Source organism: Papio anubis, chromosome 18 (genome assembly GCF_008728515.1).
Source record: "Papio anubis isolate 15944 chromosome 18, Panubis1.0, whole genome shotgun sequence".
Taxonomy (NCBI): Eukaryota; Metazoa; Chordata; class Mammalia; order Primates; family Cercopithecidae; genus Papio; species Papio anubis.
Window position 1 is genome coordinate 71,908,687 of NC_044993.1, and position 21,466 is coordinate 71,930,152.

The 21,466-nt window shown below is 64.0% G+C and overlaps 2 protein-coding genes across 6 annotated transcripts in view; one reads left to right on the plus strand and one right to left on the minus strand.

The window, feature by feature from the left end:
• Nucleotides 1-19,263, plus strand: CASKIN1 (CASK interacting protein 1). Of its 3 annotated transcripts, XM_031658576.1 has the most exons (20): nt 1-136; nt 6,137-6,188; nt 6,299-6,396; nt 6,899-7,044; nt 7,142-7,237; nt 7,318-7,448; nt 9,031-9,139; nt 9,218-9,326; nt 9,420-9,514; nt 9,669-9,786; nt 11,124-11,225; nt 11,333-11,421; nt 11,497-11,581; nt 11,664-11,755; nt 12,588-12,698; nt 12,782-12,883; nt 14,583-14,721; nt 14,860-16,866; nt 17,149-17,563; nt 17,808-19,263. In XM_031658576.1, exons 1-20 carry the CDS (start codon nt 49-51, stop codon nt 17,902-17,904), a joined length of 4,281 nt encoding a protein of 1,426 aa, XP_031514436.1. In that variant the 5' UTR covers nt 1-48; the 3' UTR covers nt 17,905-19,263. The 3 variants fall into 3 exon arrangements, with proteins under 3 accessions (XP_031514436.1, XP_031514435.1, XP_031514434.1); XM_031658575.1 differs by lacking the exon at nt 1-136 and having other exon boundaries at nt 6,008-6,188; XM_031658574.1 differs by lacking the exons at nt 1-136; nt 6,137-6,188; nt 12,588-12,698; nt 12,782-12,883 and having other exon boundaries at nt 6,320-6,396.
• The window catches only part of TRAF7 (TNF receptor associated factor 7), a 21,322-nt gene continuing 18,236 nt past the window's right edge, over nt 18,381-21,466 (minus strand). For 2 of the 3 annotated variants that reach the window (XM_031658577.1, XM_031658578.1), the window contains 7 exons: nt 21,282-21,321; nt 21,008-21,124; nt 20,801-20,923; nt 20,471-20,590; nt 20,244-20,375; nt 20,040-20,159; nt 18,398-19,864 (listed from right to left, as the gene is read on the minus strand). In XM_031658577.1, the coding sequence (XP_031514437.1) occupies nt 19,850-19,864; nt 20,040-20,159; nt 20,244-20,375; nt 20,471-20,590; nt 20,801-20,923; nt 21,008-21,124; nt 21,282-21,321 (667 nt within the window). In that variant the 3' untranslated portion in view covers nt 18,398-19,849. Of the gene's footprint in view, nt 19,865-20,039; nt 20,160-20,243; nt 20,376-20,470; nt 20,591-20,800; nt 20,924-21,007; nt 21,125-21,281; nt 21,322-21,466 lie in introns of all 3 variants that reach the window. The other variant, XM_003916371.5, reaches the window with a different exon arrangement.

The window sequence follows — 21,466 nt, forward strand, 5'->3', positions numbered from 1 at the left end:
GCGCCGAGCGCACGAGCGCAGCCGCGTCGCTGCGGCCCCGGCCGCGCCATGGGGAAGGAGCAGGAGCTGGTGCAGGCGGTGAAGGCGGATTTAGGGGACGCGCAGGCTGCTGCAGAGCCGCGGGCCCGGAGCATTAGTGCCGGGGCGGGGCGCGGGCGGGAGCCCCGGGGGCCCTCCCCGGCGCAGAGCCCCCCACCCCTCCCGGCGCCGGGCGGGGAGGGGACGCTGTCGGGTCCCCGGGGGCGGGGCGGGGCCAGCAGCGCCTAGACCTTCGGTCCGTGCCCCCCACCCGCTGTCCCCAGCACTGGAGATGGGGCGGCCCGGAGAGCCGGCCGTCACCCTGAGCCCCCCAGCGGGCACCTGGCGGCACCCGCCTCCCGGGCCGCGGGCGTTCGCATCCCTCCCTCCCTACCTCTGTCCCCCTCCCTTCCCAGGCTGCGGGTTGACAGCTGGAGGTCTCTGCTGGGGCCTTCAAAGGGCGAGGCGGATGGCCCCCCCACCACACGCACTGGGCAGACAGTGAGGGGGCCCCTGCGGGGAGGGGCGACCCGGGAGCTGACAGTCCCTGGCAGACCCCCTCCCCGCCCCACGTTTAATAACACGCTTTGCAGGGAAGGTGGGGGGCAGGATCACGCTGGGGGTGTGGCTGCCCTGGCATGGCCGGTGGGGGGCCATTTACTGATGGGAGAGCGGAGGCCCAAGGTCGCCCAGCCCAGGGCAGGCTGGACTCCAGGCAGGGCCGGCCTGGGGGCAAGGGCTTGGGGCCCTGCTCAGCCAAGCTCCAGCCGACCCAGGTCCCCAGCTTCCCTGCTGGGAAAGAAGGCCATGAGGGAGTGGGGGACCACCATTGGCTATCCCCAGCTTGCCCTGTGGGGGCCCCAGGAAAGGGCTGGGAGCTTGAAGCCCTGATCCCAGCACTGATCCTGGCTCAGCGCGTAGCCTCCCTGGGGGCCGCGGGAGATGGATGGATGGGCGTGTGGACCAGCCGCGTGTGCGGCTGCGCACGTATAGCCGTGTCAGTGTGTCAGGGCACCTGTGTAGGCACGGACAGGGCTCTGCAGGTCGGCATGTGGGGTCTGGGCGTCCTCCCTCCTCCCTCCACCCCCACAGACTGTAAGACAGGGAGTCCTCCTCCCCTTCCTCCAGGGGGATGCCAAGAACTGGGACTGGCTTCTGGGAGGTCGGTGGGGGGAACCTAGAGTCCCAGGAGGACCCCCCACTCCTGCACTTTACCAGCGGCCCATGACTGGCCAGCTCCTGTCCACTGTGTGCAGTAAGAGAAAGGGGACACCGGTGCCTTTGCAGGCTGGCCCCGAGCTGATTTCAGGTCCCTGAGCTCAGAAAGGGAGAGCTTGTGGGCAGAGGTAGCTTCAGCTGAGCCTGGAGATCAGGTGTAGGGATTGAGAGGGAAGGCAAGGTAAAGGCTTCCACCTAGTGGTCACATGACCTTGGACACAGACAGCTCCAACTCGGTGGACCTCAGTCTCCTCGTCTGTAGGATGGGATGTCAGCCTCACGGCGGGGTCCTAAGATCAGTGAGCCTGGGCGCTTGGAGCCCAGGCATTCAGTAAGTGCTCAGTAAATGCCAGCAACGACCGCAGCCTTAGACGGCCCAGGTCCAGGGGCCGGGGAAGTGGGGGCTTCAGCTCTGGGGAGGTTCCTCCTCCCTTCTATTGTGGCCATTCTGGGGGCTTCCATCCTCACCTGGGTCTCTGCCTGTCTTGCCTGGCCTCTGGGGCAGGAGAGACACCTGCCCTGGCCCCGGCTCCTGCTCTCTGACTCACAGGGGCGGGTGTAATAAATCAGAGGAGAAATCCCTCCATGAATTAGCTCCGTCGTCATGGCAACGCTGCCCTGCTTTGGAGTAAGATGTATTTTGATTCAGTAAAGTACAGCTGAGTTTGGGCCACGAGGTGGGGGGTGTCCAGCAGTGTCCTCCAGGGCCCCCTGAGCCCAGGGCTGTCCCCATGAGCTTTACTTCCATGGTCCCCTCTGGGTGCCCGGCCCCTTCCCTCCACCGCCTTCTCCAGAGTCACCCCAGGCTCAGCCAGCCCCCCACTCACCCCGCCCTGAAGGGAGCCTCCCGTGCCCGCATGCACACACTTAGCAGCTGTCCTTGAGCGGAAGAGGAGCCTGTTCTGGGGGAGATGCCAGGGCAGGGGCTGGCCTCCTGCTGGTCGGGAGGGACCCACTCTTCCCTCTGACCCAGACCCTATCCAGGGAGGCCCCCTGTCCGTGGAGGCAGGTCTGAGAATGCCCTGGAGGACGCCCCTGAGCACCGAGGGCCAGCGCCCCGCCCCCCTCTCACCTTCTAATAGCCCCCTAGTAGCTCCCTTCTAGCCCGGGGTATGAACCGGATCCCAGAGTTGGGGACAGGCTCAGGATAGCAGTGAGAGGGCTGGTCAGGGGTAAGGGCTTTACTGTCATAGAGTCACAGGGCTTAGGGACCTCATGGGGAGGGAGGGGGGCTCCTGGGCTTTCATTCTGGCCCTGGTCCCCTCCAGTTATGCTCACTCCTGCTTCATCCAGAGAACCCATTTCCAGGTGAAACAGCCCCCAGCCCCAGGCCCTTCTCAGTTCTGGGACCTTCCTGGGTAACCACTGTCTCCCACAGGAATTGGGGTTAGCATGTCCCAAGACCTCAAGCTCCCTCCATCCAATTTCAGCCATTTTCCCCCTTGAGGAGACCATGGGTGAGGAGAGGGATGAGATGGCTTTACTAAGGCACTCCTTCTCACATGGGGTGGTCCCCTTCCTGAGGGAGACATCCTCCCCCACTAGCAGCTGTCACCTTCTGGGCTTTGACCTCCAGCCCCCCGAGATTTCAGCCCCTGCAGGTGTGGCTGGGTGAGAAGGTGGTTTCCACTCTGGCTGCCTTAGCTGGGGGAGGGATGATAGGGCCTGGCTTGGGCAATCCTGGGGACATGCTGAGGGCTGGCTACCCTGGAGCTGGGAAGAGCGGGGCTCAGTGTTCTGGGGGGAGAACCTCCTGAGTGTGGCCCTGGCAGGGATGCACGGGACAGTGACACCTGCGCTCCCTTCAGCTAATGGTAAGGGATGGTGGCAGGCCCTACGACATAATTCCCAGGTCCCCATGCAAAATGTAAACGCGGGGCCCCTTGCTCAAAAATAAGAATTTCAGGCCGGGCACGGTGGCTCTGCCTGTAATCCCAGCACTTTGGGAGGCTGAGGCAGGCGGATCACCTGAGGTCAGGAGTTCGAGACCAGCCTGACCAACGTGGAGAAACCCCGTCTCTACTAAAAATACAAAATTAGCTGGGCGTGGTGGTTCATGCCTGTAATCCCAGCTACTCAGGAGGCTAAGACAGGAGAATTGCTTGAACCCAGGAGGTGGAGGTTGTGGTGAGCCGAGATCGCACCATTGCACTCCAGCCTGGGCAACAAGAATGAAACTTTGTTTCCAGACAGAAAAAAAAAAAAAAAAAAAGAATTTCAAGATGGTGACAGGAGAGCATCCGCAGGCATGGGGTCCTTCTGAGCCAAGCACAGGCCACACGCCCATGAAGTCCCCTCAGCGGCCAGGCAGGGTGTGGGGGATGAAGAGATCGGTCCAGTCTGCTGCTGACTGAGCACCTCATCTGCGCGGGGCACTGTTTTAGCCACTGAGGATTCTTTCGTGAGCAGAAGAGATGAGGGCCCTTGTCCCCTTGGTGCTGGTAGTTGAATGATGGAGATGGGTAGGAGCAAGAGCAGAAGGAGGTGGACGTGGCAGGTGGTGATGAGGGCTGCAGAGCCAAGCACAGCAGCTGCGGGGCGGGCAGGGTCACCACTTCAGATGGGGAGGGCATGCTGAGTGAGCAGCCTGTGGGTAAGGACCTGAAAAACGTGAGAGAGGCTGTGGGGTTAACTAGGGAAGAGGAGCCCACACATGCACACAGGGCATGTGGAAAGGCCCTGGGCAGGGCAGACTATATGCTAGAGGAACGTCTGGAGGCCTGTGTAGCTACAGCAGTAATGGTGGAAGTAATGAGAACTGAGAGCAAAACAGGAGCCCCACGCACGGACGCTGTCCAATCTCAGCCTCCCCTCCCAGCACGGCCGCTGTCCAATCTCAGCCTCCCCTCCCAGCACGGCCGCTGCCCAGTGTCGGCCTCCCCTCCCAGTGAGACCAGTGCTGCCAGGGGGTCTTCAGGACAGGAGTGGCTGGATCTGACTCATGTTCTCTCTCTTTTTTTTTTTTTGAGACAGGGTCTTGCTCTGTCACCCAGGAGGTTGGAATGCAGTGGTGCGATCCCGGCTCAGTGTAGCTTCAACCTCCTGGGCTCAGTCAATCCTCCCGCCTCAGGCTCCCTAGTAGCAGGGACCACAGGCACACGCCTCCATGCCTGGCTAATTTTTTTTTATTTTTTGTAGAGATGGGGTCTTGCTATGATGGCCAGGCTGGTCTGGAACTCCTGGCCACAAGTGATCCTCCTGCCTCAGCCTCCCAAAGTGCTGGGGTTATAGGCATGAGCCATGGCACAGAGCCTGACTCATGTTTTCCCAGGGACTCCCAACTAGGGTGGGTGTGGAGGTTGGACCAAGGGATGTGGGAGGACCTTAGCAACACCAGTGAGGAGGGGATGGCACTAATCCTGCCAGAGATACCGGCCTGGACCAGGTCGGTGACAGTGGCCGCAGGGAGAAGGGCTAGGGTTCCAAGTGTGCTCTGGGGATGTCTGAGAGGCAGAGCTGACAGACAAGCTATAGGTGTACAGGAAAGGCCCCAGGGCTGGCTCCAAGGTTTTGGCCTGGGTCATGGTCAGGAAGGGTGGCATTGCCACTAACTAAAAGGGACACTGGCACCAGCAGTGTCTGAGCAGTGGGGGAGGGGCCAGTGAAGCTGGAGACGCCTTTGCTTGCCGGGAGAAAGCCCTGGCTGGAGGAAGGTGGGGGTGGGATTCCTGCACAGCTAATATCAGTAATCGCCACGCACCAAGTCCCGACTTGTGCCAGGCCCTGCACGCTTTATGTCTGGAAATGCTCTCACACCTCTGGGAGGCCGTTAGCACCCGCGGCTCCAGCTCAGGGAGGGCGCCGGCAGCCAAGGCCACAGGCTGGTGAGTGGCAGAGCAGAGATTCGAATTCACAGCTGTCTGGCTCCCTTGGCCAGCCTCGTGGGTCATCAGGGGACCTGCGCCCTGCGTCCAGTGGCTGGGACCGAGGCCGGGGCAGCAGGGGCTGCTGTGGGTCACTGTGTAAGCCCTGCAGCCAGCCCTGTGCCTCGACTCCCTCAACTCCCCTGCCCTCAGCTCCCGCCCCCACCCCGTCCTGGGCCTGGACAAAGGGGCTTCTGTCCTGCCAGCTCCCCTCTCAGAGTGACTGACCCACAAATGGGTTATGTAACCACGGCCCAGATAGGCGGGGGTTTGGCCCAAGTCTGCTTGGACTAGCGCCCACTGGGAGGGCATCGGTGGGCTTCCCTCCTCTGGCAGCCAGCTGGGGGAGGCCAGGATGCGGGGGGCCCCAGGAGGACACTGGGGCCCTGAAGGCAGGGCATGGGCCCCTCTGGCCTCAGGTGCTCCGAGTCGCTGGGGAGGAGGCGGCCGTTCGCGTGAGGTCGCTCAGAGGTGCCAGCCCACTCGCCCGCCTCCCACTTCTGCTCATCCACACTGGCTGTGGCCCAGGGCTGGCAGTGGGGGTGCTGCACGGTGGAGACGCAGATCCTCCCCCAGAGATACCCCCATTTCCGGGTGTTCCAGCCTCCCTGGCCACCCCCGGCCCCATCTGGATCCTTCTGAGAGACAGATTGGGCCGGCTCTCTCCCTCCCACATTGGCAGGTGCCCAGCCAGTGTCCTAAGGGAGGGGTGTGCATGCACATGTGTGTGCTGGTGTGGGTGCACAGCCTTGCCTCCTATCCCCAGGTGGGGACAAGGACCCCAGGCTGGAGTCCTCAGTACTGTGAACCCCCACATCTCGGCAATGGGACACCAAGTCCTGAGCAGCTGGCACCTGGGGCGGGTTGCGGGGCAGAGCTGAACGCATGAGTGCACGAGTGGACGAGTGAGTGTCTGCAGACTGAGAGCCCAGCAGCTTTGTGCCTGCCGGGGAGATGGCTGGCACCCTCTCCCTGCCCTCAGGCCACCTGGAGGGGCTGGCACAGCCTCCCCTCACCAAGTCTCCTTCCATCCCCAGAGCTCCTAGGCTCCACCAAGAAGATCAATGTCAACTTCCAGGACCCAGATGGGTGAGTTCTGAGCCAGGCGGTTCCCGCCTGGAAGGGAGGATGGCTCCTAGGGAGGGCAGGGTGCCCGGGGCGCCAGGGCCTCTGCTCCATGTGTCCTCTGCCCATGCTAGCTTCTCGGCTCTGCACCACGCGGCCCTGAACGGCAACACGGAATTGATCAGCCTGCTGCTGGAGGCCCAGGCCGCTGTGGACATCAAGGACAACAAAGGCAAGACTGGCCCAGGGGCCTCCAGTGGGGGCAGGGGTGGGGGAAGTGAGGGGGGCTCCCCGGGGCCTGCATGGGTCCTTGGCTGAGGTCTCAGCCCAGGGTCTTAGTCTGATTTCAGGCAGGTCCTCCTGGGATCAGGGTCCTGGAGGCCAAGGGTGGGCTTGGAGTCAGGGGTCAGCTCCCAGCAACCCCCAAACCCACAGGGTTAGCCTCGGGGGTCAAGGGTCAGCTCCCAGCATTCCCCCCACCTCCCAGAGTTGGGCTTGGGGTCAGGGGTCGGCTCCTAGCACCCTCCCACCCCCTAAGGTTGGCCTTGGGGTCAGGGGTCAGGTCCCAGCACTCCCCTATCCCCCAGGTTGGGCTTGGGGTCAGTGGTCAGCTCCCAGCATCCCCCACGCCCTAGGGTTGGGCTTGGGGTCAGGGGTCAGGTCCCAGCAGCCCCTATCCTCCAGAGTTGGGTTTGGGGTCAAAGGTCAGCTTTCAGCATCCCCCTGCCCCCCAGGCATGCGGCCGCTGCACTATGCGGCCTGGCAGGGCCGGAAGGAGCCCATGAAGCTGGTGCTGAAGGCGGGCTCGGCCGTGAACATCCCGTCTGATGAGGGCCACATCCCCCTGCACCTGGCAGCCCAGCACGGTCACTATGATGTGGTGAGGCCCGAGCAGGGGCGGGGGCAGGGGCGGGGCAGCCCGGGCAGGGCAGCGCAGCCTGAGGATGTGCGGGCCTGACTGCGCCCTTGGTCCCCAGTCTGAGATGCTGCTACAGCACCAGTCTAACCCGTGCATGGTGGACAACTCGGGGAAGACGCCCCTGGACCTGGCCTGCGAGTTCGGCCGCGTTGGGGTGAGTCTCCCGTGGAGTTCCGTGGGGTGGGGCTGGGGAGCCCCACATCAGGGCCCCCCTACCCTGACCCCTCCTTCAAGGTGGTCCAGCTGCTCCTCAGCAGCAACATGTGTGCGGCGCTGCTGGAGCCCCGCCCGGGAGATGCCACCGACCCCAACGGCACCAGCCCTTTGCACCTCGCAGCCAAGAATGGCCACATCGACATCATCAGGTAGAGCCGGTGGCAGGGAGGGCCTCAGCCTTAGGGTCCCCAGGGTTCAGCAGCAGCCTGGGGCTCAGGGCACCAGCTTCTGGCTTGGGGATGGGGCAAGAGCAGGCAGGGTCCCAGGTCCCTGGTCAGGCCTCTGGCGTGGCCTCCAGGGCCCATGTACAGTATGAGCTGGAGTGGCTGGGAAAGGGGCTTCTGTGACTTCTCTGTCCCGGCCCCGCTGCTCCTGGGTGCGCTCGAGGAGGTGCTGAACTTCCCTGAGCCTCACTTTCCCATCCAAAAGTGGGGCTCAAAGCAGCGCCTACGCTAGCATCAGATAAGTTAACAGCTGGGAAGTCTTAGCACAGGGAGGGCCCTTCAGCAGCGCTCACTGTGGGCTGGGCGCGGCGGCTGACACCTGTGATCCCAGCACTTTGGGAGGCGAAGGAGGGAGGATGGCGTGAGGTTGGGAGTTCACAAAAAAAAAAAAAAAAAATTAGCCAGATGTGTTGGCACACACCTGTAGACCCAGCTACTGGGAAGCTGAGGCAGGAGAATCACTTGAGCCCATGAGGCTGAGGCTGCAGTGAGTGGTGACTGTGCCATTGCACTCCAGCCTGGGTGACAGAGCAAGACCCTGTCTCAAAAAATGCAGTGCATTGCACTGCAGCCTGGGTGTGGTGATGCACACCTGTAGTCCCGGCTGCTTGAGAGGCTGAGGTGGGAGGATTGCCTGAGCCTGGGAGGTCGAGGCTACAGTGAGCCAGGATGGTGCCATTGCATTCCAGCCTGGGTGACAGAGAGAGACCCCATCTCTACTTTTTTTTTAAAAGTGGCTGAGTGCGGTGGTTCAAAAATGCTGCAATCCCAGCATTTTGGGAGGCTGACGCAGGAGCCCAGGAGTTTGAGACCAGCCTGGGCAACACAGCAAGACCTGGTTTTTACAAAAAAGGCAAAAACAAACAAACAAAAAAGCTGGAAATGGGCATGCATGTCTGTAATCCCAGCTACTCTGGAGGCTGAGGCAGGAGGATTGCTTGAGGCCAGGAGTTTGAGGCTGCAGTAAGCCATGACTGCACCACTGTACTCTAGCCTGGGTGACAGAGTGAGACCCTGTCTTAGAAAAAGCAGACCGGACTCAGTGGCTCACGCCTGTAATCCCAGCACTTTGGGAGGCCGAGGCGGGTGAATCACCTGAGGTCAGAAGTTTGTGTCCAACTTGGCCAAAATGGTGGAAACCCCGTCTCTACTAAAAATATAAAATTAGCTGGGCATGGTGGCAGGTGCCTGTAATCCCAGCTACTCCAGAGGCTGAGGCAGGAGAATCGCTTGAACCCAGGAGGTGGAGGTTGCAGTGAACCGAGATCGCACCATGGCATTCTAGCCTGGTCAACAAGGGTGAAACTCCATCTCAAAAAAAAAAAAAAAAACAGTACAAGGAAAAGCGCTCAGCACTCAGTGAATGTCAGAGACACGGGGCAGGGCTAGACGGTCCTCAGCCCCCAACCAGACTGCTGGGGTACCTGGAAATGGAGGCCTGGCTTGGGGGTGCTGGGGCCGGCCTCCTGCTGGAAGGCCCCGCCTGTCCACCTTGCCTTCCCACCAGGCTCCTCCTCCAAGCCGGCATTGACATTAACCGCCAGACCAAGTCTGGCACGGCCCTGCATGAGGCTGCGCTCTGCGGGAAGACAGAGGTGGTGCGGCTGCTGCTGGATGTGAGTGTGGGGGCCAGGGGTGCTGGGCCCAGTGGGCTGTAGGGGCTCCTGACAGGGCCTCACCTCTCACATGTGCAGAGCGGGATCAATGCCCACGTGAGGAACACCTACAGCCAGACAGCCCTGGACATCGTGCACCAGTTCACCACGTCCCAGGCCAGCAGGGAGATCAAGCAGCTGTTGCGAGGTGGGCCCAGGCAGGGCAGAGGGGCAGTGGCTGGGGCTGGGGCTGGGCCAGATCAGCCCGCAGGACTTGGGGGGCCCCCTCCTGTATCCCCAGAGGCCTCGGCGGCCCTGCAGGTCCGGGCGACCAAGGATTATTGCAACAATTACGACCTGACCAGCCTCAATGTGAAGGCGGGGGACATCATCACAGTAAGCATGGCCTCAGGGGCTGTCTCGGCAGGGAGGGGGCGGCACCTGGGCGTGTGCACCCCAGAACACCGCCGTCCTGCCGCAACTGGGGGGCACTGGGCAGAAAACTGCGAAATGGGGCATCTCCCTGAGCGCCCCCCACCTTACTGGCCAGGTCCTCGAGCAGCATCCGGATGGCCGGTGGAAGGGCTGTATCCATGACAACCGGACGGGTAATGACCGGGTGGGTTACTTCCCGTCCTCCTTGGGCGAGGCCATCGTCAAGCGAGCAGGCAAGTTCCACCCCACCCTGGGGGGCAGGCAGGAGCCCCGCACCTTGGGCTTGGGGGCTGGAAGCAGCGAGCATGCTACGCGTGTGGGGGCCCAGCAGGGCTGGTTTTCTGGGTGCCAGCGTGGGGTTGAGTGGGGAGCATCAGGGTGCCCCAGCAGCCGTCTCCTCATCCGTTCCCAACCTGTTCCTTTGTGCATTCCACCAAGCACTGTGTGCCACCACGTCTGGTTCTGAACTGGCCACCAGGACAGATGGGGACCCAACTCCCAAGGAGCTCGCCCTGGGGCAGGAGAGGGCAGGGGACAGTGAAGTAAACATGAAAGGACATGTACTTACCAGTGACCCGGAGCACAGGGAGGGCCTGCTTGAGATGAGGCAGTCAGAGGAGGCCAGAGAATGCCCTGAGAGGCTGGTGGGTTCCAGGTGGCAGGAGCTGTGCATTAAAAGGGGGCGGGGCCAGGCGTGGTGGCTCAGGCTTGTCATCCCAGCACTTTGGGAGGCCAAGGCGAGAGGACTGTTTAAGCCCGGGAGTTCGAGATCAGCCTGGACAGCATAGTGAGATTCCATCTCTACAAAACATAAAATCAGCCAAGCATGGTGGTGTGCGCCTATGGCCCCAGCGACTTGGGAGGCTGAGGTGGGAGGGTTGCTTGAGCCTGGGAAGTGGAGGCTACAGTGAGCCAAGATTGCACCAGCCTGAGGGACAGCGCGAGACTCTGTCTCAAAATAATAATGATAACAACAAAGGCACTCAAGTGTCTGCTCTTGGTGAAGAAAAAAGGGAAAAACCAAAGGTGCTGAGGCAGGCAAGAGCTGGCCACATCTGAGGAACAGGAGGCTGAGGAGAGGGACTAGGCCAGGGACCCAGGCTGTGAGGCCCCATGTGGCGGCTCTGAGGGACCAGGGGCCCGTTTACTCCTGATGGAGGACATGGAGATGCACAAGCAGGGCCAGCCCCTGGTCATGGCCATCTAGCTCCTGAGTGGGAGCCTTGGCTCCAGCTTGTGGGGTTCTTCTTGCCTGCCCCCCACTCCCCAGTACAGAGACGTTCACACCACCCAGCAGTCTCTGGCCCCCGGCCCCCAGGACCCCAGGGCCACCAGCAGGATGCCTAGGCTTGGCTGCCTCTGCCTCGCTCCTGCTCTAAACATCTGGCGGGGGAGGGGTCTTCCTCGGGGCTCTCAGCTCCCTGGAGACAACAGCAGGCAGGGAGGACCCCCCTGCTGTGGCTGCCCGGCCTCTGCCCCGCCTCCCCTGTGTCAGCACCCGCCCTCCCTCCCCTGTGTCAGCACCCGCCCTCGATGGCCCAGGTCTCAGGAGGCTGTGCTCGACCTACAGGTTCCCGAGCAGGCACTGAGCCAAGCCTGCCGCAGGGAAGCAGCTCATCAGGACCTTCTGCACCCCCAGAGGAGATCTGGGTGCTGAGGAAGCCTTTTGCAGGTAAGCCGGGTCCCTGAAGGGCAGAGGTGGCAGGACTTCCACAAGGCACCACTGTGGGGCCAGGCAGGGGCCAGCACTGGCCTCATCTTGCTCTCTCACGCTGGCAGGTGGGGACCGAAGCGGCAGCATTAGCGGCGTGGCTGGCAGCCGGGGCAGCGGGGGCCACACCCTACACCCGGGCTCTGAGGGTATCAAGGTAGGTGGGGTGGTGGTCGGGGCTAGGTTGGCCAGGGCTGGGAGCAGGCGACAAGCCGGTGTTTCTGGGTTGCAGCTCCTGGCAACGGTGCTTTCCCAGAAGTCCGTCTCCGAGTCCAGCCCAGGGGACAGCCCCGCCAAGCCTCCAGAAGGCTCTGCAGGTAAGAGCAAGGATGCTGCCGCACAGCCCGACAGAGGAAAGCAGCCCGACAGCTCTTGTCCCCCACCCACTCTCGTCCTCAGGTGCGGCCCGGTCCCAGCCTCCAGTGGCCCATGCAGGGCAGATCTATGGGGAGCAGCCGCCCAAGAAGCTGGAGCCAGCATCGGAGGGCAAGGTACAGGGCTTGGGGGTGCTCCCAGTGTGGGCTCCGGGGAGAGGCTGTAAGGCCGATGGGCTGACGGGTGCCTACACAGCCTGCCTGGCCTGGCTTCGGTGGGATCGGGGCATTGCCAGGCCAGACCCTCTCCTCTGTCTGTCAGTCTGTGTGTGTTGTGTGTGTCCGCCTGCGTGTATGGGTGTCGTCGTTGTACAGGCTGTGCGTGTGGGCCAACCTGTGCCTCCATGTGTGCGCGTGTGTGTGCAGGGTGTGTGTGTGATGGTGTGACTGTGAGCCGGACACGTGTGTCTGTGTACAGGTGGAAGGGGCTGGGTATGAGACGGTGCAGTGCGTGCATGGGCGCGGCGTGTGGTGTGTGAGTGCACCTGCGTGCTGGGGAGGCGTAAGCTGCTGGCTGAGTCCTGCACAGTGGAGTAGGCAAGGTGCCCCTGCCTGTGGGCACAGAGCCTACCTTCTGGTCCAGACTGAGGCCCCTTTCCCGGAGCCCCCTCCCAAGGGGCCACACCACCTGCCTCCCCAGGATGGCGTGGGGCGTCCCTGGTGCAAGAGCAGGGGACAGTCAGGGAGGCATGTGGCGGACAGCAGCAGCCCCCCCGCCCCCCCAGTGGAGATCCCAGAAGGCAGAAGGGTGGAGGATGCTCCAGGAGGCGCCTCAGGGACTGTGGACTGAGGATCATTCACGGGCCAGGCTCACCGGGGCCTGCTGCAGATGGAGCAGCGGAGAGCGGACACAGCAGCTGCACGGCTGGCCGGCCAAGCAGAGGAGGCGCTGTGGTGGCAGGGCACAGCCAGGCAGGCGAGCCTGCAGTGGGTGCCTTGTGTCTTCCAGAGCGCCGAGGCCGTGGGCCAATGGCTCACCGCATTCCAGCTGCAGCTCTACGCCCCCAACTTCATCAGCGCTGGCTACGACCTGCCCACCATCAGCCGCATGACCCCCGAGGTGAGCTTTCCACATGCCGCCGGTGCCAGCTGCGTCCCACAGACGGGCCCAGCCCCCAGCTGACAAGCCTCCCCTCTGCCTAGGACCTCACGGCCATTGGTGTCACCAAGCCGGGCCACCGGAAGAAGATCGCGGCAGAGATCAGCGGCCTAAGCATCCCCGACTGGCTGCCTGAGCACAAACCCGTAAGGCCACCTGCACCCCAGGGGCTGGGGCCAGGACGGGCAGACAGACAGACAGAGAGCCTGCCTCCCTGGCCACAGCCCCCACCCACCCTCAGGGTCTTGAGGGAGAGGAGAGTGAAGGATGTCCTGCTAGCAGGGAGCCTCCCAGTCAGCCCCTGTTCTGTCACTGGGGCAGAGGCGAGGTGATGCTGTCCAGGGGCCATCGGAGCTGAGGGAGCCTGAAGCCAGGAGAGTCCCCTCCCCACGTCTATGCTCTCACCAGGACTCCCTGCACATGCAAGCTGCCCCACAGAGACCCCCAGCCACCAGGCCTCCAAGCACTGCCACTCACATGCAGACTGCAGGGGCTATGCTCACACGCACCCAGGCACGTGCCAGCCCCTGCACAGCAGGCGTGCATGGAATACCCTGCAGGCGCCCACCAACTTCGTGCGTGCACACGCGCTCTACCGCACGTGTGGCCCTCACCAATAGCTGACACCCCATTTTCGGCGATACTTGCACATGCCATGGCCAGTGGTCATTAACAGGGAGGTGCGGATGGGTGTGGTGGTCAAGCCTGTAATCCCAGCACTTTGGGAGGCCAAGGAGGGTAGATCATGAGGTCAAGAGATCGCGACCATCCTGGCTAGCACGGTGAAACCCCGTCTCTACTAAAAATACCAAAATTTGGCCATGCGTGGTGGCGGGCGCCTGTAGTCCCAGCTACTTGGGAGGCTGAGGCAGGAGAATGGCGTAAACCCGGGAAGTGGAGCTTGCAGTGAGCCAAGATCCTGCCACTGCACTCCAGCCTGGGTGACAGAGCGAGACTCCGTCTCAAAAAACAAAACAAAAAGGGAGGTGCCTGTGCAGTGGGATGGTGCTGGGCCTGAAGAAGGTGGGCCCAGGCCTAGCCCAACCCAAGTGGACTCTTCGGGTCTCACACTGAGTTCTGGGCTCCCAGTGGGAGAGGCGATTGGTGGCTGTCAAGAGCCACCTGGCGTGTGGGTCTGCACTCACCCTGCCTTGCCCCACTCAATTGGTGGCTCTGGGGTCCTCCTGGGGGTCAGGTCCAGGTCCCACGGGCCTTGCCGCCCACCTGGGGGTGGCTGAGTATGCCAAGAGCAGGTGCATGAGTGAATTCCAGCTGGCAGTGTGGACGCCGCTCGGGGAGTGATCGGGTGTTTCTCGGTGCAGACCGATGTGGGTGTTGGCACGTGTGTGTGTTGTGGCTGTGTGGCATGTGTGTGGCCCTGTGTCTGGTGTGGGTGAGAGGTCAGAGTGTGACACGGGATGGGGTGCTGGTGCCTGTGCTTGGCTGGGAGCGCAGCGTGCAGGTCCTATGCGTGTTCCTGTACCAGGTGTGGCCCCGTGTGTCTGTGTCCACGACTCTGGGGTGTGTTTGTGTCTCCCCATGGTGCTGTACTTGTGGCTGCCTGGCCGGGTGGGAAAGTGCCTTCTTCTGCGCCCCCCGACAAGGGCGTCCTATGGACGCGGTCAGCCGTGTGCGTTCGCATGTGCTCGATGTGTGGCATGCGGTGTCCGCTGCCTGAGCCGAGGCTCTGCCTACATTTCTGGTGCCAACACTTTGGCCTATCCGTTTGTCCTTCTGTCTGTCTGTGCCCTGCTGGCCCCGTGCCCCCTCCTCCTCCAGCTCCAAGTAGATGGGCAGGGTGCGGGCAGCCAGCCCAGGTGGCCCCTCTGTGTCTCTGCTCTGTAGGCTAACCTGGCCGTGTGGCTGTCCATGATCGGCCTGGCCCAGTACTACAAGGTGTTGGTGGACAATGGCTATGAGAACATCGATTTCATCACTGATATCACCTGGGAGGACCTGCAGGAGATCGGCATCACCAAGCTGGGTGAGGCCCCAGCCCCAGCCCCAGCTTCCAGCCCCTGCCCTCAGCTCCCAGCCCCAGCCCCCAGCCCAGCCCTGCCCTAGCCCAGCCCCTGCCCTCCACTTCCTGGTCCACCTGACCTGCCCCCTGCACCCCACTCAGGACACCAGAAGAAGCTGATGCTGGCTGTGAGGAAGCTGGCAGAGCTGCAGAAGGCTGAATATGCCAAGTATGAGGGGGGCCCCCTGCGCCGGAAGGCGCCCCAGTCACTTGAAGTGATGGCCATTGAGTCTCCGCCCCCGCCTGAGCCCACACCGGCCGACTGCCAGTCCCCTAAAATGACCACCTTCCAGGACAGCGAGCTCAGTGATGAGCTGCAGGCTGCCATGACTGGCCCAGCTGAGGTGGGGACCACCGCTGAGAAGCCCTCCAGCCATCTGCCACCCACCCCGAGGGCCACCACACGGCAGGAGTCCAGCCTGAGTGGTCGGGCACGGCACATGAGCAGCTCACAGGAGCTGCTGGGCGACGGGCCCCCTGGGCCCAGCAGCCCCATGTCTCGAAGCCAGGAGTACCTGCTGGATGAAGGCCCGGCTCCCGGCACCCCGCCCAAGGAGGCCAGGCCAGGCCGCCACGGTCACAGCGTCAAGAGGGCCAGCGTGCCCCCTGTGCCTGGCAAGCCACGGCAGGTCCTCCCACCAGGCACCAGCCACTTCACGCCCCCACAGACTCCCACCAAAACCCGACCAGGCTCTCCCCAGGCCCTTGGGGGACCTCATGGTCCAGCCCCAGCTACAGCCAAGGTGAAGCCTACCCCACAGCTGCTGCCGCCAACAGAGCGCCCCATGTCACCCCGCTCCCTGCCTCAGTCACCCACACACCGCGGCTTTGCCTATGTGCTGCCCCAGCCTGTGGAGGGCGAGGTGGGGCCAGCTGCCCCGGGGCCTGCGCCCCCACCCGTGCCGACTGCTGTGCCCACACTGTGCCTGCCCCCCGAGGCTGACGCAGAGCCGGGGCGGCCCAAGAAGCGAGCCCACAGCCTGAATCGCTACGCAGCGTCTGACAGTGAGCCGGAGCGGGACGAGCTGCTGGTGCCTACTGCTGCGGGCCCCTATGCCACGGTCCAGCGGCGCGTGGGCCGCAGCCACTCGGTGAGGGCGCCTGCAGGTGCCGACAAGAACGTCAACCGCAGCCAGTCCTTCGCTGTGCGGCCCCGAAAGAAGGGGCCCCCGCCGCCCCCGCCCAAGCGCTCCAGCTCGGCCCTGGCCAGTGCCAACCTGGCGGATGAGCCGGTGCCGGACGCTGAGCCTGAAGATGGCCTGCTGGGGGTCCGGGCACAGTGCCGGCGGGCCAGTGACCTGGCCGGCAGTGTGGACACGGGCAGTGCCGGCAGTGTGAAGAGCATTGCGGCCATGCTGGAGCTGTCCTCCATTGGGGGTGGGGGCCGGGCTGCCCGCAGGCCTCCCGAGGGCCACACCACTCCCCGCCCTGCCAGCCCAGAGCCGGGTCGGGTGGCCACCGTGCTGGCCTCAGTGAAACACAAAGAGGCCATCGGGCCTGGCGGGGAGGTGGTGAACCGGCGCCGCACGCTCAGCGGGCCAGTCACTGGACTTCTGGCCACTGCCCGCCGGGGGCCTGGGGAGTCGGCAGACCCAGGGCTCTTTGTGGAGGATGGCACTGGCCGGCAGCGGCCTCGGGGTCCCTCCAAGGGCGAGGCAGGTGTTGAGGGCCCGCCCTTAGCCAGGGTGGAGGCCAGCGCCACACTCAAGAGGCGCATCCGGGCCAAGCAGAACCAGCAGGAGAACGTCAAGTTCATCCTGACCGAGTCTGACACGGTGAAGCGCCGGCCCAAGGCCAAGGAGCGGGAGGCCGGGCCTGAGCCACCACCACCACTGTCCGTGTACCAGAATGGCACTGGCACCGTGCGCCGCCGACCGGCCTCGGAGCAGGCTGGGCCTCCGGAGCTGCCCCCACCGCCCCCGCCTGCCGAACCCCCGCCCACCGACCTGGCGCACCTACCCCCACTACCCCCGCCTGAGGGTGAAGCCCGGAAGCCGGCCAAGCCGCCTGTCTCTCCCAAGCCAGTCCTGACGCAGCCCATGCCCAAGATCCAGGGCTCGCCCACACCCACCTCCAAGAAGGTGCCGCTGCCAGGCCCTGGCAGCCCAGGTAGGCGCATGGGGCCAGCCAGGGTGGGGTGAGGGGGCGGCAGGACTCTGCTCCACCTCTCTACTCGGTGGTCTGCGGGGTTTTCCTTTTCTTGGGTTTGATGGAAGCCCAGGTGGGGTGGGAACGTGTCCCCAGACCCTCTCATGCATCCAGGGCAAGGTGAGCAGGGTCCTTCCTGGTCCGCTGGGGAGGCAGCGGCGCGAGTAGGCCGCGGGAGGCCGGGGCAGGGGGCCCGGCGGCGGGGTTCGTGTCCGCTTGGTGCCAGCGTGGTCCTTCCCGCAGAGGTGAAGCGCGCCCACGGCACACCGCCGCCCGTGTCTCCCAAGCCGCCTCCGCCGCCCACGGCGCCCAAGCCCGCCAAGGCGGCCGCGGGGCTGCCTTCGGGCAGCGCTGGCCCTTCGCCCACACCCTCGCCCGCGCGCCAGCCGCCCGCCGCCCTCGCCAAGCCGCCCGGTACGCCGCCCTCGCTGGGCACCAGCCCCGTCAAGCCCCCGTCCCCCGGCCCGCCTGCGCTGCACGTGCCCGCCAAGCCCCCGCGCGCCGCCGCCGCTGCCGCCGCCGCGCCCCCTGCCCCAACCGAAGGCGCCTCGCCGGGGGACAGCGCCCGGCAGAAGCTGGAGGAGACGAGCGCATGCTTGGCCGCGGCGCTGCAGGCGGTGGAGGAGAAAATCCGGCAGGAGGACGCGCAGGGCCCGCGGTAGGTGCGGGGCGTGGCCTAGCGGGCGGAGGGCGGGGCTCAGCAGATGGGCGGGGCTTGGTAGAGATGGGCGTGGCGTGAGCGGGGCTCAGTAGGGACAGGCGCGGCGTCAGCGGGGCTCGGTCGAGGTCATCGTGCGGTAGGCGGAGCCCGACGGAGATGCGGGCTGTGGGCGTGTCCTGACCGAAGTGGGCGTGGCCAGGCCTACCCCGCCCGCTCACGCCCCGTGCCGCGCGCCCCGCAGCGACTCGGCGGCGGAAAAGAGCACGGGCAGCATCCTGGACGACATCGGCAGCATGTTCGACGACCTGGCCGACCAGCTGGACGCCATGCTGGAGTGAGCGCCGCCTCGCCGGGCCCGCCTGCGCCGCCCGGGCCCTCCCCGCACACTGACCTATACCTCAGGATGGGCGCGTCTGGGCGCGGCGCGAGCGGCCGGGCAGGGCCCCGCACAAGCACAACTCCGGCCCCTGGGGTCGGGCCGGGGCGCCCACCGGGGACCGCCTGGCCGGGGGCTCCAAGGGCTCTGGGCAGACCCCGCGCCCGCGCGTCCTCCCCACCTGCTGCTCCCCGTGCAATACCTGCTGGGCCTCCTGCCTGTGCGGAAGGGGAGGGCGCCCCGGGACCAGGGATGGGGCAGCGCACAGGCCCGGGCCCAGCACAGAACTGCCCATCGGGACGCCCGGTCAGCCGCTCAGGCGCAGCACAAGGGACAGGGGACCCCCTGCCCCACCGCACCCCCAGAATATAAGCTATCAAGAGTATTAATTTATTGGGAATGAGCTGAGGCGGATTTCCCCAGAGAAACAAAAAGGTATAACTTTAACAAATATATATTTAAAGAAAGAAATATTATTGATTCTATAGAAAACCATTTACCAACTGAAAGGACAAGAGTCTAGCTCCGGACAAAAGCTGTTAAGAGGACCAGGGTGTCTGCCTGCGGTCCTTCCTCCCTCCGGCCAGAGTGGAGGCCCCAGGCCGCTAGCACAGGTGGAAGGCTGGGGCCCCGGGGCGGGTGCTCAGGCGGGGGCTCCTCCGCGCTTCTCTCCTAAGTTCTCTGCGCCCCCAGAACTCGAGGTTGTGCCTTGCTCTTGGCGGCCATGTCCTCCTCCTGGCGTGGCTGTATCGGGGCGCGGGTGGGTGTGGTGAATGTGGGTGTGTCAGTGTGGCGGCCACGTGGAAGCAGGGCACGTAGCAGGCCAGGCCAGGGGCTTGCAGCTCCTCTGAGGGCGTGCCTGGCCTCCTCTGGGGCCTGCGCAGGCAGCCTGTCCACCCCGCCGGAGTTCCCATGGACGCTTCTGCTCATGGTCCAAGGCTGTGTCGTGTGGTCATTCTCACCCTCCCTTTTCCTCTCTCTGTCCCTGCTCCCTCCAAGAAGTACTGACTGGTCTCTATCGTGTTTGCTGATCCACAGTGTTGGGCACAACTTTGACGTTTCTTAAAAAAAAAAAATTTTAAAAATGCCGAAAACCAGCGATTGTGGTGTGGGGCGGGCGGAGGCGGCTGGCGGAGGTGGCGTCCGTGCGTGCAGGGCCCCTTCCCGCTGTCTCACCCCGTGTTTCCCTGTAAGTGGACGTGCCCAGCTGTCCCCCCAGGCCTCTCCTCAGTGGGCGGCCCAGGCTGGGCTCCAGCAGGCAGGGAGGGGAGGTTTGGGCAAGGCGCTGCCGTTGGCTGTCAATAAACAGCAGGAAACAGAAGTGCCTGGCTCACTTTTTGGGGGCACATGTGTTGGGGGAGATGGGTCTGAAGGCCAGCAGCTCGGGTGTGACAAGTTGCCTCCTAGCAGGGAGGCCCCAGAGTGGGCTGAAGTCCTGGGGTCCACCAGAGAAAACCGCCCCATGCCCCCCCACTCACAGCAGCCAGTGCCTATGCACACCAACCTCAAGGCCACACAGCCCCCTTGTCCCGAGGAGCTGTCCCCACTCACAGCCACAGTCTGTGGAGTGTTTATTTCCACCAGGAAGTAACCAAATCTACACACAGTCTAAAAACAGTAGAAAAGGTGAGTAAAAAGGCCCTCGCTCCATCTAGGGTGGGGATGGAGGGTGGGCCGGGGCAAGCGTCGTACCTGGCACCCAGAGAGAGGGGCTGGGCAGCGAGGATAGTGCCGAGTAGAGGGAGGCTCGCCGAGCATTGGGGAGGGAGGGCACTGCCCGGCTGCCAAAGCCTGTCCACCTGTGCCCATAGGGCAGGCAGAAACCCCGAGACCACCCCATGTGGCCAGCCTGGCTCAGATAGGTCCAGGGCTGGTCCAGGGGAAGCCACGGCCTGGCCTGGATCCTGTTAGCAAGTCCAAACCTGCAGAGAAAGGGCTGCTTCACCAAGGTGTCCTGCGGCCAGCCACCCTGGCCCAGCCACACCTGTCACATATACCTACCCTCCACCACCTCATGCTGGGGCTGCCAGCTCCTCATTCCCACCCCCGCTCCATCCTGTGCAGCCCCTTTGAATGGCCCGAGCCATGGACACTGACCTTCACAGTGCTATCCACAGCCCCTGAGAAGAGTCGGCCCCGGGACACGGCCAGCGCGGTGACGCTGCCCTGGTGACGCAGCAGGGTCTGCGTGCAGATCATGTTGTCCATACTCCAGACCTGGGGGCACATGGGACGTGAGGGCCCGCTGGAGCTCAGCTGCCCGCCCTCTGAGCCTCCTGCCACCGCTGGGCCCGCACGCACCCTGAGGGACCGGTCGTAGGATGCACTGAAGACTTTGGTCTGGTCTGGTGTCGAGATGACCGCCAGGGCATACACAGTGCCCACGTGGCCTGTGAGGGTCCGCACCTGCTCCTTAGACTCAATGTCCCACACCTGGGAGGGGTGGGCACAGGCAGGTCAAAGACACTGAGCAAGGCAGGGGAGATGGGGCCACAGTCTGGCCCTACACCCAGACGCCCAGGCCTTACGTGGATGAGGTTCTCGTAGGTGCCACAAACAATGTGGTGATTTGTCACAGCAATGGAGTAGACGCTGCCGCCAGACGTCTGCAGGACGTGGATGCAGTCGAGGGTTCGGATGTCCCAGATCTATGAGTAATCGTGGGCCACTTGGTCCCAGGCCAGGTGCTTCACCTCCAGGGCCCTGCAGCCCCAGGGCTTCAGCACCACTGGGCAGCCCACCCACCCAGCCAGGGCATGTGCGAAGGTAGGAACAGGGCAGATGGAGCCCTGGGTGCTGGTCTGGGAAGTGCTGGTAGGGGACAAGGCCCTGTGGCCACCAGGTGTACCCAGGTGCACCTTGATTGTCTGGTAGGAGCCGCTGTACAGGTAGCTCTGGGCAGCCACCAGGGCCCGCACCCAGTGGTTGAGGCCTGTGAGCTCCTTCTTCAACTTCAGCTCAGTGCCCACGATGTCCCAGACCTGCAGGGATGGCTACAATTGTGGGCTGGGCAGGCAAGGGACACCTCAGTGACTCACACACACAGGCACACCCTCCACCCGTACCTTGATGGCCTTCAGGGAGCCGCTGAAGAGCATGTTGTGTGAGGAGACCAGCGTGCACACCGGGTTGTCGTGGGCCCGGATGGTGTTCACCTTCTGCAGGTTCTGGATGTCCCACACCTGATTGGGGAAGGACCGGAAGCCTCAGGGCACCAAGCCCTGTCACCTGGAGTCTGGAGTCCGGAGCCCAGATGGGGAGAAGCACATCCCTGGGGCACCTACATACTGAGGCAGGCCTGGGCTGCCTCCTGCCCACCCGCCTGTAGGCCCCACTCACAATGATGGTGCAGTCTGCAGAGCCACTGTAGAGTTTGCACCTGGGGAAGCAGAGAGTGTGTCACGGTGGGAGAAGCTGTGTCCCTGCTGACACCGCCCTGGCAGGGCTCGAGGTCCATGCCAACCATCAGGAACTAGCAGCGTGGCCCAGGGCCAAGGCCACTGCTGTGTCCCTAAGCTCCAGCC

Coding starts and splice junctions, on each gene's coding strand:
- CASKIN1 (XM_031658576.1), top strand. CDS start 49: ATGGGGAAGGAGCAGGAGCTGGTGCAGGCGGTGAAGGCGGATTTAGGG. Junction 9,515..9,668: donor AGGCGGGGGACATCATCACA/GTAAGCATGGCC, acceptor CTTACTGGCCAG/GTCCTCGAGCAGCATCCGGA. Junction 14,722..14,859: donor GATCGGCATCACCAAGCTGG/GTGAGGCCCCAG, acceptor CACCCCACTCAG/GACACCAGAAGAAGCTGATG.